Raw genomic sequence first — 16,345 nt, 5'->3', positions numbered from 1 at the left:
ATTCTTAAATTTTTCTAATCCAAATGGCTTACTTTTTAAAACAATTAAATAAGTCGGGGCATCAAGGAGAAATTAGGGAAAAGAGAGACAAAAATAATATTATTTTTCATACACCTACTATTTGGTCCCTGGATGAACAATAAGACCATGTATATCATCCTCTTCAATATCCAGCTTACCTAAAAATTTACATTTGACACCCTGTAAAAGGCTTGTGATTCCAGCCAACAAAAAAGAGGAGCTTTCAGAGGAAAAGGGGATGATTTACAGGAAATGTTTTCAGAATGCATACAAAGCCGAAGATGAAGAAGAAAGTGAGTAGGTACAGGTGCAAAGATCACGTTGTCCGAATTGCTCTGTGGCTGTTTAACACTCAAGATAAAGTGTCCAGAATTCTAATTCTGAACAAACTGCCATACATTATTTTCAAAAGCAAATTCTTAGAGTAAAACTACCCTGCCTTACTGAAGTCTATAAATCACTTAACAGAAAGTGCAGGTAGTCTGGGCAAAAAGGTAAATGAAAACACCTAGGGTTTTCATCAATATATAAACCAGTGCAGAATGTTCAGACAGCACTGAAATAAGATATTCTAGCTTTTGTTTCTTCTTAGGGCTGTGTTTCCATGGTACCAAGCTCAGACCATCTTAAGAAAAAGGAGGCTGTGATTCCGGGAGATGACTTTTTCTGGAGCGTAACAATAAGTCACCTGCTTTAATTGTACAATTTTTCAATGTTTTCTTGATAATTGTTTCCCAATCTTGAATTAAACACATAAAATAAATGGAAATAGCCACAAAAATTATATAATATGCACCCGAACAATCCTTCATAGCTGATATTATGGGCAGAGCTATATGCAAATATTAGACTGGTATGTTTATGAAACCATGCATATTTGTATATATATATCATTTGTTTTATAAACATATCTTACATTAATATTGGTACTTAAATTTTAATTAATAAGTATTATATACTTGGGACAGAGTTTCAAAGGAAAAATGAACCATAGAGCATTATATACTCACTTTTGTCATGTTTTTATATCATTAAAAATATCTCTATCTTAAATTGAGATTTTTGTCTACATGGAAAAAATAGCCAAATCATAGACAGCCCATGTGCTAGACAGATGGCATTTCTGATTGGGAAATATGGTTATATTTCTCAATCTCACTTGTTACTGGAAGAAATCAGAGGGCAGGCACATTGCTGACAGTCATTTGGCAATCCCTTGACAATTCCATAGTATCCAAGAGCACATCGTTCACAGAAGTCACCAGCAGTGTGATGTTGACAATTCTGTAAAGGAAAAGGGAGAAGAAGTTTGTTTTTAATTTAGTGAGAGTTAGAATGTAATTTATCATACAGTCCCTAGCTATGAATGTGTGTCTATGAACACATACACTTTCTTACACACACACACACACACACACACTTTATCACTGACAGAGAACTCAGTCTTTGATATATTTTTAAAGAAGCTCTTTGATTTGAGAAACTAATACTGTGCTATTGTAGCTACACTGACAATAAGAGTTGCTATTCTCTTTTCCCTGAATCAATCTCTATGTAAATTTTTCTCCTACTCTAAATTGGGGAATAGACTTCAAGAGTCTCTAAAATTTATTATTTCTTCTAGGCATTTATGTTTCTTCATATCCCAGGTTTTAGCTCTATGAGATGTTAGAAAAGATGCTACAAATACTGTGGCCTTGGCACATGCCCACTAGTGGGCTTTCTGAAACCACCTCAAGGTGGAGACCATAGATGTAGGTGGTTCTTCATAAATACAGAGGAGTCAATCTAAAACTAGCAATCTCAGATCAATATCTTCTTTCTTATGCTTGCAAAATGAGAGACATTGCGGTGATATCCTTTAACACCTTTCCACAAAGAAATGAGAATAGCTTCAGAATAGTGTGTAAATAGCTTCAAATTAAAATTTTCTTGAAGCAGAATTATATTTAACACAATAATCAATTATGCAATAAGGAGTTAGGAAGAGCTACATGGAATGCACTGAAACAGGCAATGAAAGAATATCCTACCTTCTAGAAATTTACTTCCACCACAGATATTGCCATGGAATTAATGTTTGTTTAAAACTTCTATTAACTCCTTTTGAGAGTTTATGCTATTTCTTGCAGTGAAACTATGACATTGCCACAGTGAATTTTAGACCATTTATTTTTTTACATTTTTGGTGTTATATTTGAAAATATATTGTGACATTTACAGATTTTATAACAATGTGAAATGAATCCGGTTTTCCAATATGAAAAGGTACAAGTCTTTTCTTTCTTCTTTTTTTCTTTTTTTTTTTGAGACAGAACTCTGTCGCCCAGGCTGGAGTGCAGTGGCACCATCTTGGCTCACTGCAACCTCTGCCTCCTGAGTAAAGGGATTCTCCTGCCTCATCCTCCCGAGTAGGTGGTACTACAAGCACATGCCACCACGCCCAGCTAATATTTTGTATTTTTAGTAGAGATGGGGTTTCACCATGTTGGCCAGGTTGGTCTTGAACTCCTGACCTCAGGTGATCCACCCACCTCAGCCTCCCAACGTGCCCAGCCAATCTCAAATCTTCTACTTCTACACCTCACCCTTGGTCAATGATGGACCCCTATTTTAAGAGATAAGAAAGCTCTAATTTGGATGCTCCCTTGGTTTCCTGGCAAACAATTCAGTATCTTGCCACATTATTTTCCATCCCTTTGACATTTGTTTCCGTCCTTTGTCTGAAGCTACTCCACTCCTAAATTGGTTTCCTTTCCTCCTGCCTCCCCATTTTCTCCAGCATCTTTATTCCCTCCTTTGTAGGCTCATTCTCATTAATACTTGAAATTGGTCAAGCCTTTCCTGTCTTAAAAAAAAAAAAAATCTGTGAGGTCTCAAATTGCTTGACAATTTCTATCCTATTTTTGATAAGCTTTTAAAAAGACATTGTTTACGTTCCTGGTCTCTACTTCTCCATCTCCCATTCACCCCTTAAACAGGTTTCTGGTTTCACCATTAAACATAATACCAGGATGACCCATAAGATCTTTGTTGCTAAAGCAAAACTTACAATCATCAGGCCTCATGATATGTAAGTTTTCTGTAGCCATTGATATTTCTGGATCCTCTCTTCCCATGGTTTCTTTCTTTCCTTTTTTTTTTATTTTTTCTTTTTGAGACAGTCTCGCTCTGTAGTCAGGCTAGAGAGCAGTGGCACGATCTCATCTTACTGCAACCTCTGCCTCCCGGGTTCAAGCGATTCTCCTGCCTCAGCCTCCTGAGTAGCTGGGATTACAGGCGTGCGTCACCATGCCCAGTTAATTTTTGTATTTTCAGTAAAGACGGGGTTTCACCATGCTGGCCAGGATTGTGTCCATCTCTTGACCCCCTGATCCGCCCGCCTTGGCCTCCCAAAATTTTGGGATTACAGGCGAGAGCTGCCGTGCCCGTCCCCCATAGTTTCTTTAAGAGTAAGCCAGTTGATGTTTCTCCTACTTCTGAGGCTACTCTAATTCTCCTTTATCGACTCTTCCTTCCCTCTCTGTTTAATATAATCGATGCCCTTAATTCTAACTTTGGTCCTCATCTCTTTTTTCTCCTCCACTTTTACCTACGTGATTTCATCCATTATTATGACTTCAGTTAACGGTGTGCCCAAAACTCTGCATTTTATGTATTCAGCCTGGATATCTCTAATTGGTTCCAGACTTCTGCTTCTAATTGCTTCTTGAATAAATATTGTATAACACAGAAGCGCCTTAAATTTGAAATGACAACAATGGAGTTCATCTCTCGCTAAACCTTCTAAATACTCCTGTATTTCTCATTTCATCTGAGGTCACTGTCATTCACTCAATTGCCAAGGTCAGCAACCTAGAGGCCTCTCTTATCTGAGGTATCCATTAGATCATCAGTTCCATGAGTCTATTACTCTCTGTTTCTTGACTTTCTTGTTGCTACTATTTTCATCTGGCCACTGTCATATTTTATTTGGATTATTAGAATAGTCTCTTAGCTAAAGATCCTGTCTCCATATTTTCTTATCTGGTGATTTCTCCACACTGCAATCAAAGTGATCATCCTATGAACATATCAAACCATGCCCTTCTCTTGCTTGAAAGCCTACACTAGTTCCCAAATGCAGTCAGGATGAATAACAAATCATTAGCATGACAAGAAAGAGCTTCATTATCTCCCACCCCCCCACCCCCGCCTTCACCACCACTGTGCTTACCCCTCCATATGTAGCTATAGCCAGTGCTTTCTTTGCACATAATGCCATAGTCACATGGGGCCATCTGAAATTCTCAAATTATGCGGATACTCTTTATCACTGCTGGGACTTTTCATTTGCAAATCCTTAGCTCTACAGTGTATATTGGGCTAGCACTTATTTATTTCAGCTCTCATTTTAAATGTCACTTTCTCTGAGAAACATTCCCCGATGACCTAAAACTCCTTAAATGCTCCTTTAAGGGCATCAAACACGGGAGGCATTCGATGACTATTTTGAATGGCTGAATGAATGAATGCATGTTCCAGGAAGTATAGATGAAACTGGTCAGGCTTTTTCAAATGAAAAAGCCCAAATTTCAAGTGTCATTGCAGAAAAGTGGTTAGCAGGGGAAAATGATTTGTCATATTTTGCCATTGATTTAAGTGTCATAATCCTCTTTTATTCAACCATCCAAAGGAACCACCATTTTTTAGCAATAAAAGAGCCATTCCATATTTAACAGCAGCATTATGAGAGATAATGGCTCCAAGATAAAATAATTATCTATGAATTCTAACTTCAAGTCATTCAGCAAGGTGTCATGCTGATGAATAAGTGTTAACTGGGGAGTGTTTTAAGAACATATTTTATAGTTATAGAGATGAATGTGCCAAAATACATGGGATCTTCAACAATAATTTTCAGCATTTTGCTTTTTCAGTAAAGTAATTGCATAATGAATTATTTTATGTAACCTAAATATAACATTAGTAACTGAATTAAAATCCTTAAAGCCAATAATCATTACTAAAAAGACAGAGATTCAAAAATATGATTTTGTTTCTCTTATACCTGTAAGTCTACATAATTTCTTCAACAGAGAAAGCAAATATTGTAATCTTCTCTGGACAGTCAATCTTGTCAATCTTTCAGAAGGTTGCTGACATACTAAACTTGGTTAATTGAATCAAATGTCCTGGTTAGGTCCATAAACACACAACACATAAATCAGGAGCCTCTTTTTGAAACTTTTTTGACATACCCCTTTCATATGACTTTCCTGTCTGCTTTGAAATAGTGTACATAATATTTTTTCTTATACAAAAATTAACCTTTAGAGAAAATTTCTATATTTTGGATGCCTAATGAGAAGTTTAATTATATTCTCAAGAGTGGTATGTGCTAGTATTTCTTCAATAATACGTCAGAATACATTAGATTTGTTAGGTTTTTTTTGCACACTGGAAAACTGTTGGTATATATTCCTTCTACAAAATCAAATGAATATAACATTAATATTATAGTATCTCAGGCCTAAGGTGAGAAATTACTTAATCTAACCTTCTTGCCATACAGGAATGCCTTCTATACTTTCCTTGAGATATCATTAAATGCATGAATTCTTATAAGACAGCTTTTTTCGTCTTGCATAAGCTGTGAGGTTTTTCCTTACAGTGAATAAAAATTTGTTGCATTCTAATTTTCAGTCAGTGATCCAAGTTCTGCCTTCTGAAGCTATGAAAATTAAGTCTAATTCCCTTTTCCTAGGGAAAGTCCTCAAATATCTAAGAATACTATTACTTCCTAAATCTTTGTTTCAAGCTAAACATTTAGCAATCTTGCTCAGGGTTTCTTTCAAAATATAGTACATTGTAAGTCTCTAGCTGTGACTTGCAAATATATTAAATGTACTTCCTCCCTTGATTTGGATCTTATACAAGTAGCAATGCCCTGTGTTGGCACCTAGTGAATCTGCAATCAAGTAAGGACTCTTACTTCACATGAATTGCTAATATGTGTCATTTCCTCTGTTCTTTCCCCTAAACTAGAAAATAAGCTCCTAGAGGGCAAGACCCATGCAGTCTTCATATTCTTACTATCTACCATAGGCCACAGATCTGCATGTTGGAAACATAATTAACAGATGCCACAGGAATCAACAAACAAGTGAGCTTACCTGAGTTCAAATCTTTTCTATTAATCTCATCTTGTTAACTGTAATTCATAGTGTCATCTGTCAGGATCTTTTCCCACCATCCAACACATTAGATAATACTTTCAGCTTTATGTTATCTGAATATTTGATAGATATCATCCAAAGCATTTACAGATATTTTGAACACAACAAGGTCAAATACAAAGCTTATGCCTCATCACTGGAGATATCACTAGAGCGTCCTCTGGGTCACATTTTTTTAGCAATGTATATGCCCATCAACCTATCAGCTGGCTAACATCTGGCTCATATTTTCAATCTTGTGTGCAAGGATACTACGAAATAGCTCATCAAACATCTATTTAAACAAACCAGCATTTGAAACATGGATATGGCCTCTGCTGTTTTATGACTTAAGCAAGTTATTTAATTTCTCTAGCATCAGTTCATCAACTATAAAAGAAGAAATAATCTTGTCTATCTCATCAGTTTATTGTAACAATAAATGAGAAAATCTCTGCACAGTGACCTGTTTTGGTCCTGGTACATACACAGGTTTGGACAATAGCAGTTATTATTTTTGCTGAATTTGAGATATGATGTATCACATTGATAAACCTGCTATTTTACTGGGATTTAGAAAACCAGGTTTTCAGATATTATATATACAGTAAACCTAGCACTTAGTTTGATATGTGTTATTTTGAGTGAACCTATTCCTTTTTTTAATTTTTAATTTTTTGTAGACACGGGGCCTTTGTTGACCATGCTGGTCTCGAACTCCCGGATCCTCTTATCTTGGCCTCCAAAAGTGCTGGGATTACAGGCATGAGCCGTTGCCTCTGACAAAGTGAACCTATTCTGATTCCTAATGAACACTGTTTATTTTTTCCACAGTTGACAGATATTTGTTAAGTAAGCAATACTTAAGTTTCATTGGAGATCACAATCAGTTTCCTACATTTTATTTTCCTTTATAAAGCCTGGAAAGATGTTTTATTGCTTACTATCCTGTGACAAATTTTATGTTCTCACAATTTCTCAAGTGTTTTCCATATATGACCCCTAGTCACTTTTGCAGATTCTGTCCAGACTCTAAGATATAATTCACTTGAGCTTGCAAAATCAAACTCATTTAATCCGCAGAGCGTGTTTACACTCTCTCGCCGTCTGGAGAACGCAGTTTGTGGTGGATTTGAAACCTGCTTCTAATACTTTTTGGTCAAGGCTTTATAGGTTGCTTACATTTTCTTAGCATTAATTTTCAGAACTTCGTATAATGCTAACAATCTATTTTGGCAAGGTTGTTAGGTAGATTAAATAAGGTTTACAAAACAAAAAATTAGTGAATTCTAGTTACAAATCTGTCTATTTACTGAAGATAGGGTTAATTGGTTAAATGTTTCAGGCAACAGCAATGATCAGTTATAGAGATTTATTTTATTATTTTCTTTTTAAAATAAGAATTATGATAGAGTGAAAATAATATTTCCACAAATTATTTTATCTTTAAAAAGTTGTTTGAGCTAGCTAAGTCTTCAATATTCCCATGTGAAAAAAAATAGGAGAAATAATCTGTCTACAGGGGGTAGCAATGATTAAATGAAAATATCTTCCTCTATCTATCTATCTACCTACCTACTTACTATCTATGTGTGTGTATTAGTTACTGTTAGTTCACTTACCTCCCCCTCTCCCCTTGGATTCAGTATCACGTAGGTTTTAGTCTTCAAAAAACTTTTTTTTCTTAAGGAGCAATAGTCACTGAGCTACTCATAATAACATGCCTATGTATAGGATTTATTAATGCCTAGGATGAAGCAACAATTATCTTGCAAGTATCATTAGGTGTGATGAAGAGCATAGTTACAAGGTGATCTGGGTTTCTTTAAAATATTTAGTCTATAAAGCTTTCTACAGTTTTCTTTCCTATGCACTTTATATTTTCAGGGAAAACTGTGAAGAAAAAGAAAAACAAGATAAGTGAGTGCCCATCTCCAAATATCATCATGTTGGGGGTTAAGGCTTGCTATGGCCCGAACAATAGTGTTCTCCAAAAATTTGCATACTGTCTCCCAATGTGATAGTAATAGGAGATGGGGCCTTTGGGAGGTGATTACATCGTGAGCCTGGAGCCTCATGGGTGGGATTAGGGCCTTTACAAAAGAGACCCCAGAGAGCTATCTAGTGCCTTCCAACACGTGAAGACAAAGAAAGAAGGGGTCATCTATGACCAGGAAAGAAGCCTTCCCCAGACACTGACTTTGCTGGAGACTTGATCTTGGACTTCCCAGCCTTCAGAACTGTGGGAAATAAGTTTCTGCTATTTATAAGCTACCCAGTTTATGATATTTTGTTACAACATCCTAAATGGACTAACACAGTAAGAAAATCTAGCATAGCGCTAGACATAAATTTTTTTTACTTATTTTTTGATTAATTATCGACTGGTTCTTCGACTATAAATGGTAGATAATTTGTATGGTAATTATCATCTTTATGATCATCATTATCATAATTGCTTTTATGAAGCATACCATGCACTAAGTAATGTTCTAAGCCTTTTATTGAGTATTTCACCAAATCCTTACAAAAACTCTGTGAGTAGGCACTATTATTATTTTCATTATATAAATGAAGAAATTAAGACCTCATTAAGGTTAAATAAATTGAGTAGGCTCACACTACCAGTAAGTGGTGAAGTCAGGATTTGAATCAAGGCACTCTGACTGCAGAGTTCATGCTTGCCACTATACCAAGGTAGAGGGCATTGCACTGTATAATGGATATGATATGAAACTGAGATCCATATTACACATAAAAGAGAAATCAGTATGCTTCAGTTTCCTCAGTTACAATGTGGGAGTAATAACAGCTATTTCTTATTTGCCTCATGAGGCCATTTCAAAGATGAACAGAGTTGCCTAAATTCAAAAGTTGTGAGTTCCATGAAAGAGAATATAAAAATTTGGAGCATAACGGTTTATACCAGCTGTGTTTGTTTAATGGAAGTATTTATTTTTTACTTCATCTAGGGATTTCTCAGAAACTAGACATGCTTTTAGAATTCTTAGGGAACAAAAATAGTCATAATAGTCAATTGGTCAAAAGAGGACAGTATAAAGAAGGTAATTTTAATCCTAACAAAAATGAAATTAAACTGCATTCTTTATAAATGCTTCTAAATTAATCATGTAAAGCAAATATAACCATGCCAAAAATGCCAGTGAAGATTGCATAAGAAAAATACATTTAATTCTTGCTTAAGAATGTGTATCGATTAACCCCTTCCCCCCAAATTGCCTATTGAATTTTTCAGGCAAGCAGTTGATGAAAAAATAGCACACCAAAGCAAGATAGTAATTATTTCTGGAATTCATGGATGGCTAATATTAGTTATTTATTTAGTCAGTAATATCACTTATGGTTCTGTTTAAGGTGAAAAACCTATATATGATCACCTCTTAAACGCATCTACATTCCCACTCCACTCTCCACAATTAAGCATATGAGTAATTTAAATATCTTATCCTGATTGAAAGAGGATATCTTTAAGAAGCTAGGAATAGAAAGCAGTTTTCTTAACATGACAAGAAATGTTTTTCTTATACTAACCATCAGCATTATACTTAATGGTGAAAGACTTAAGGCAATCATATTAAAATCAATAATAAAATAGAAAGTTTATTATTTTGGGAGACAATTTAAAAACATGAAATTATTATTATAACAGATATGGCTTTTGACAAGTAAAAGCACAATTATAATATTTGCAAATAATAGTATTATAGGCCAGGCGTGGTGGCTCACACCTGTAATCCCAGAACTTTGGGAGGCCCAGGCAGGCAGATCACTTGAGGTCAGGAGTTTGAAATCAGCCTGGCTAACATGGTGAAACCCCATCTCTACTAAAATGCAAAAATTAGCCAGTTATGGTGGCAGGTGCCTGTAATCCCAGCTACTCAGGAGGCTGAGGCAGGAAAATCGCTTGAACCTGGGAGGTGGAGGTTGCAATGAGCCATGATAGCACCACTGCACTTTAGCCTGGGTGACAGAGCAAGACTCCCTCTCAAAAAAAAAAAAAAAAACTTATAAACATAACAATAACTGAATCAACTGATAAACTTCTAGAACTAAAATAAAAGTTATTGGATATCAAATACATGTAAAAACACCTATTCTAATAGTTAAGGTTTACCAATAATGACCGGTTAGTACATTTATTATGTTGAAACAAAACAGGTAATGTTTACTACCATTAAAATGAAAATGTAAGACACATAGAAATAATTTTTATATGAGAAATGCGTGCTCGATATAGACAACTTTAAAACAGTTTACTGTAAGACATAAAATATCTGAATAGAGAAGAGTGACTAGTGTAAATATAGCAATTCTTTACAAATAGGCTAATTTAATTACAATCAAAATTCCAGTGACATGTTTGGGGAAGAGACTGAAATAGTGCATAAAAGTGTCAACTGGAAGAATATGTAAGAGCATCTAGTTAATTAGAAGAGAAGAGAAATAAAAGACCTTGCTTTACAGATATGTTAACATAAAATGAAGGTAAGCAGAACATTGTAATAAGAGCTAAAAGGTAAGTAAAACAAAATGGATTATACTGAAATATATCTTAATATGGACGAAATAAATTTGTGTATGCTCAGATACAATAATACATCAAGGGGAAAAGGAAACATTAATCAGTAAATGTTTCTTTACAGTGGTAATATATATCTGCAGAAAAATTACCTCCCCACACCATAGTAATGAGTGGCTGTAAAATTAAATCATAAACTTAATAGTAAATACTGTGGGATGTCAATATCAAAATATAAAATATCTCAGTACAGAAAGCCACGTGACTGGGTAAGATCACCATCTGAATGAATGTAATTACAGAAACAAATTGCTCCAAGGATTGAGTCTCAGGAATACCACTATGTAGATTTCAGAGTAATGAAGAAAACTGAGAAGGAGCAGCCATTGAATTTGAACATCTCCAGAATGCCATGGGCTGGAAAGCAAATTGAGCAAAGGGTTTCAAGAAGAATAGGGTGATTCACAGTGGCAAACATGGCTGTTAGATATAGTAAGGTGAACACTGGTGGCTGTATATTAGCCATTGGTTCCAGCACAGAAAAGGAGGTGATAGCCTGCTTTTAGTAATTCAAAGGAGAATGGATGAAGAGAAATTACAGACAGGGGATAGACAGCTCTCCATTGTATGGAAGGAGAAGAATGAAGTGGTTACTTAGAAGGGAAATGAGTCAGGAGAGTTTGTTTTTGCTTTTAAGGTGGGGAAAAAAAAAAGTGACAATATAAGAAGGAGGAGAGATTAGCCAGAGTGATGTTGTCAAGTGGGAGAGGGGTAGAACTGATAACATATGGGGAAGATGTGATCTTTTCTGGAAACAAGAATAATTCATCCAAAGTAATAGAAAAGAGTCATAATAATTGGGCATAGATGCAGAAAAGTGGGTGCATGCAATAGTGGGAGCTTGTTACCTCTCTTCTGACAGCTTCTAAACTCTCAATGAAATAAGAGACAACACCATCAACTGAGGGTAAGGATGGGAGGGGGTGAGAGGAGAGGTTTAGGCTTGAGGATGGAGGGGAAGGTATGAAATCATCACCTAGGAATGTGGAAAAGAAAACGGATGAGAGAAAAGTGGCATGATTGCAGAACAGCACAAAGGGTCCATTTGAAGAGAGTGATCATGAATTTAAGGTGAGATTAGATGGCACAATTGTCTTTTTCTACAGCCACGTTCAGCTTAGAAGGTGCAGGTGGCCGGACGCAGTGGCTTACGCCTGTAGTTCCAGCACTTTGGGAGGCCAAAGGTGGTGGATCATGGATCACGAGGTCAGGAGATCGAGTCCATCCTGGCTAACACAGTGAAACCCCGTCTCTATTAAAAATACAAAAAAAGTAGCCGGGCATGGTGGTGGGCACCTGTAGTCCCAGCTACTCAGGAGGCTGAGGCAGAAGAATGAACCCGGGAGGCAGAGCTTGCAGTGAGCTGAGATCGCGCCACTGCACTCCAGCCTGGGCGACAGAGCAAGACTCCGTCTCAAAAAAAAAAAAAAGAAGGTGCAGGTATGGAGAAGATGGTAGGATTCTCACAGTGTTGGAGTTCACTTGAGTAAAAAATAAGTAAAGGAGTAGCCAGGGAAATGAGCATTGCAAAGCAGTAATACCAATGAAAGATCATTACTATTAAGCTGGTTACTACAGTGAAAGCATGAGATAAGGAACAAGAAAAAAGTGTGTGCATCAATTGTGATTACACACGTTGAAGTGGAAGTATTTAGAAGAAGTGAACTAGAGAGAAATGACACAGTGGCAAAAAACAAAACAAAACAAAACAAAAACCGCTTCAAATGGAGACCAGAGAGGCACAAGAAACTGAAAGTGAAGAGTATGGAAGAGTTAAGTTCATGGACATTAAAATCACTAAGAATGATGACAGGAGTAGTGCTAGGGAAAATGACAATGAGACAGGGAAAATCAGCAAGGAATGACGTGGGGTATTTAAAGGTTAGTAGGTGACTTCGACAAGCAGATGGAGAGGGGGCACACAGAGGGAAGCATGAGAGTCAAAGCTGGGTGCTGTAGAGCAGTGTCTCCAATGTTTTTGGCACCAGGGACTGGTTTCGTGGAAGGCAATTTTTCCAGGACTAGGATTGGGGGATGGTTTTGTGATGATGTAAGCATGTTATATTTACTGTGCACTTTATTATCTATTAGTATTATTACTATCTATTATTATTACATTGTAATATATAATGAAATAATTATACAACTCAGCATAACGTAGAATCAGTGGAAGCCCTAAGCTTGTTTTCCTGCAACTAGATAGTTCCATCTTGGGGTGATGGGAGACAGTGACAGATCATCGATCATTAGGCATTAGATTCTCAGGAGCGCACAACCTAGATCCCTGGCATGCGCAGTTCACAATAGGGTTTGTGCTCCTGTGAGAATCTAATGCTGTCTCTGATCTGACAGGAGGTGGAGCTCAGGCAGTACAGTAATACCAGGAATGAGGAGCAGCTGTAAATGCTAATGAAGCTGTGCTTGCTCCTTTGCCTACTGCTTGCCTCCTGCTGTGTGGTCTGGTTTCTAAAAGGCCACGGACCAATATCCTCCTGTGGCCCAGGGGTCGTGGACGCTGATGTAGAGGAGGATGGATAATATGAAACTGGCAGAGAGGAGCAGGAAAACCTGCCCCCACCTTCAGACTCATGAGAATGAAGAGAGTGAAAGAAAGTGATGGCGACTGCAGCTGGGTGTGGTGGCTCATGCCTGTAATCCCAGCACTTTGGGAAGCCAAGGTGGGTGGATTACCTGAGGTTAGGAGTTCGAGACCAGCCTAGACAACATGGTGAAACCCCGTCTCTACTAAAAATAAAAAAAAAATTAGCCAGATGTGGTGGCGTGAGCCTGTAGTCCCAGCTACTCAGGAGGCTGAGGCATGAGAATCACTCGAACCCGGGAGGCAGAGGTTGCAGTGAGCCAAGATCGCCACTGCCCTCCAGCCTGCACGACAGAGTGAGTCAGCATCTCAGGAAAAAAAAAAAAAAAAAAGTGATGGCTACTCCTTAAGAGGGCTGCCTGGGCAGCAGCACTCAAAGTGAGAGTTGGGTTTCAGTCAGAGCACAATGAAGAGAACATTGAGGGAAGAGGAGGATTCTGAGGGGGATTTTGCCTGTTTTGACCATGAGTTCCACAAGGCTCAGTAGAATGGTTTCAGAAGATGAGCAGAGGTGGGAGATGGGCTTAACAAAGATGAGCTGTGGGCAGATTACAGCTTGAGGGACAAGTGGTGACAGGGGCAACCTGAATTTCTTACAGTGACTACAATAAAAAGGGTAGAACACATGATTTTTCTGATTGTTCTAATGCAGATAGTGGTGGTAGAGAGTGCAGGGTGCTAGCAGAAACATAAAAAAATAAGAGCTACCTCAATTCTAAGGGAAATGGGTAAATTATGAGACATCCAAACAAAGATCATAAAGATTTTAAATAATATCTAACAACATAATACAACCTCATGATAGGTAAAAATGTAAAGGACGAGACATAACACATAACACTGCATCAATGGTGTTATATAAATCTTATTCATAAACACATGTAAAAATTGGTGGGAAATACTTAAAATATTAAAATTTTATCTTATGTTGCATTTCGGGTGAATTTTTTCTTCTTAATTCTTTTCTGTAATTTCCAAATTTTATAGAAATTTTATTTATAAGAAAATAATCAGAAAAAAAGGCACACGTAATTTTTAAATAGGTATGTCTTCTGGTGCTCTTCTAAGATGCTGCTAAAATTCTATTTCTTGACATGCTCAGTGGTTCTCCCAGTTATTTTTTCCTTACTTTTTAAAATGTAGAATCTGTGAATATCTTTTTCCCTTACATATTTTATTTCACACACACACAGTTGCGTTCCCTTGCAGTTTAGCCGGCCTCTGCATGCAGATGCTGAGCATGTGTAAAGAGAAATGAGCACATGGACCTTGTTCAAGGAAGGCTCGGAGGACTACCTGGCATATCGATGTTTCAGGGTCACACAGGCTGCTGTGTCCGTTACACTGACATGGAACACAGGTGCCCAGGGTTGGTCCAGGGGTGCGGCCACCTGGTTGAGAACGCAGTCGATAAAATCCTGGCAAGCATGCCTGAAAGAAAAGGAGGCCAATTAGGACAGCAAAGTTAGAAATCTTGCATTAGCAACGCCTGAGCTCTTCAGTGGCTACAAAGACAGACTAGCCTTCCCCTACCTGCGGCAGGGACAACCTCACTTACAAACACAAGTGCCGATTTTGATACCTAATGTGTATTTCTTCCTGGTCTCCAAGGTGTTAGGGCAGCATCCATGTGTAATCAGACTTTAACCAAGGAAAGCTTTTATTTGTAGATACAATTCAGCCTGAAAAAGCTCCAAGGAGTATTTTTCTTGAAAAAGATGTTTGTTTTTAAATAACATTGTCATATGGAATAAAGATAATTCCAATGTCTTTAACACCTAAAATCTGCTTTTACTGTGCTTGGTGGATAACTAGCAAATGTCCAACAAAACACAGCAAAAAAAATAAATAAAAAGTGTTATGGATGCATTATTTATACTGATATAATTTAAAGACTATAAAAGTAAGAAATCCAAAATAATAAAAGCTCTACATGTCTTGGGACTATTAGACCACCAATAAAATTTACCTTTCCCTGATATAATTTTTTTCCTTTTGCAATAAAAATCTGAAAGCAAACAGAAAACTTCTAGTGAAGCTGACATATGCAAAATCAAGACTTCCATATTCATTTGGGCTTATTATGAAAATGTATCAACAAACATCTCTGGCTTTCTGGAAGGTAGTCCACAGCTCTGGAACAAAGATTAGAACTGTCTTGTGTTTCAGGCTCAGTCCTCTCCTCATGCATAGCTGCAGACATTGCTTGATTTATGAATAAAAGGTAGGAGTCAGTTTTTCAAATCCCATGGAGAATTACAAGGGGACTATTTTACCACCTTGGTTAAGTAGCATTTTTTTTTCACTTAAAAATCTTATGCCCATTGATGAAAGAAAAGTGATTGCTGACTAAGCAAGAAAAAAATATCAGATTAAGAACTTTCTAGTGCCTCCATATCCCTTTGGTTCTGGCCTAGACAGTCCAGAGACAAATATACAAAGAAGCTCCTTATAAAAAGATCTAGCTTAATAGCCAGCACCCTCCTTGTTTATTTTGATTTAGATAATGCAAAAGTACCTCAATTAAGCACTTAATCAAGAGACTCTCTGCTTTTATCACAGCCTAAAAGAAATTCTAATGAGATTTAATAATGTTCCAACTTTGAGCAAGCTGATAAAACTGAGAATAGTATTCAAGATATTTTGAGTCTTATTTGTCTTATGGTGGACATAATCATATAATTTAATAAAGTTTATACATATTATTTAAAAAGCAGGGTTCATTTTTGCCATTATTATTGAATAAGTCCTGGAAATGATGGTTGAGGAATTAGTTTAAGCATAACTGAAGAAATAAACCAAGATCTATTTAAAAGTGGTTCATAGTATGGGTTATTCCAATTCTTTAGCAAGCTGACCACTGAATAAAACTGGATTTTCTGTGCATGGATTTGATCCTTGAATATATATATATTTATATATATATTT

At 36.8% G+C, this 16,345-nt stretch overlaps 1 protein-coding gene across 1 annotated transcript in view; it reads right to left on the bottom strand.

Annotated features, from left to right (window-relative positions):
• The window catches only part of LAMA2 (laminin subunit alpha 2), a 656,337-nt gene that overhangs the window by 187,581 nt on the left and 452,411 nt on the right, over positions 1-16,345 (bottom strand). Inside the window, exons 23-24 of the mRNA XM_058435730.1 lie at positions 14,714-14,848; positions 1,181-1,305 (exon numbers count right to left, since the gene is read on the bottom strand). Of these exons, the coding sequence (XP_058291713.1) occupies positions 1,181-1,305; positions 14,714-14,848 (260 nt within the window). The remainder of the gene's footprint in view (positions 1-1,180; positions 1,306-14,713; positions 14,849-16,345) is intronic.

This window comes from Hylobates moloch, unplaced genomic scaffold, assembly GCF_009828535.3.
Source record: "Hylobates moloch isolate HMO894 unplaced genomic scaffold, HMol_V3 SCAFFOLD_2, whole genome shotgun sequence".
NCBI lineage: Eukaryota > Metazoa > Chordata > Mammalia > Primates > Hylobatidae > Hylobates > Hylobates moloch.
This window is presented reverse-complemented; position numbering and strand designations above follow the sequence as displayed.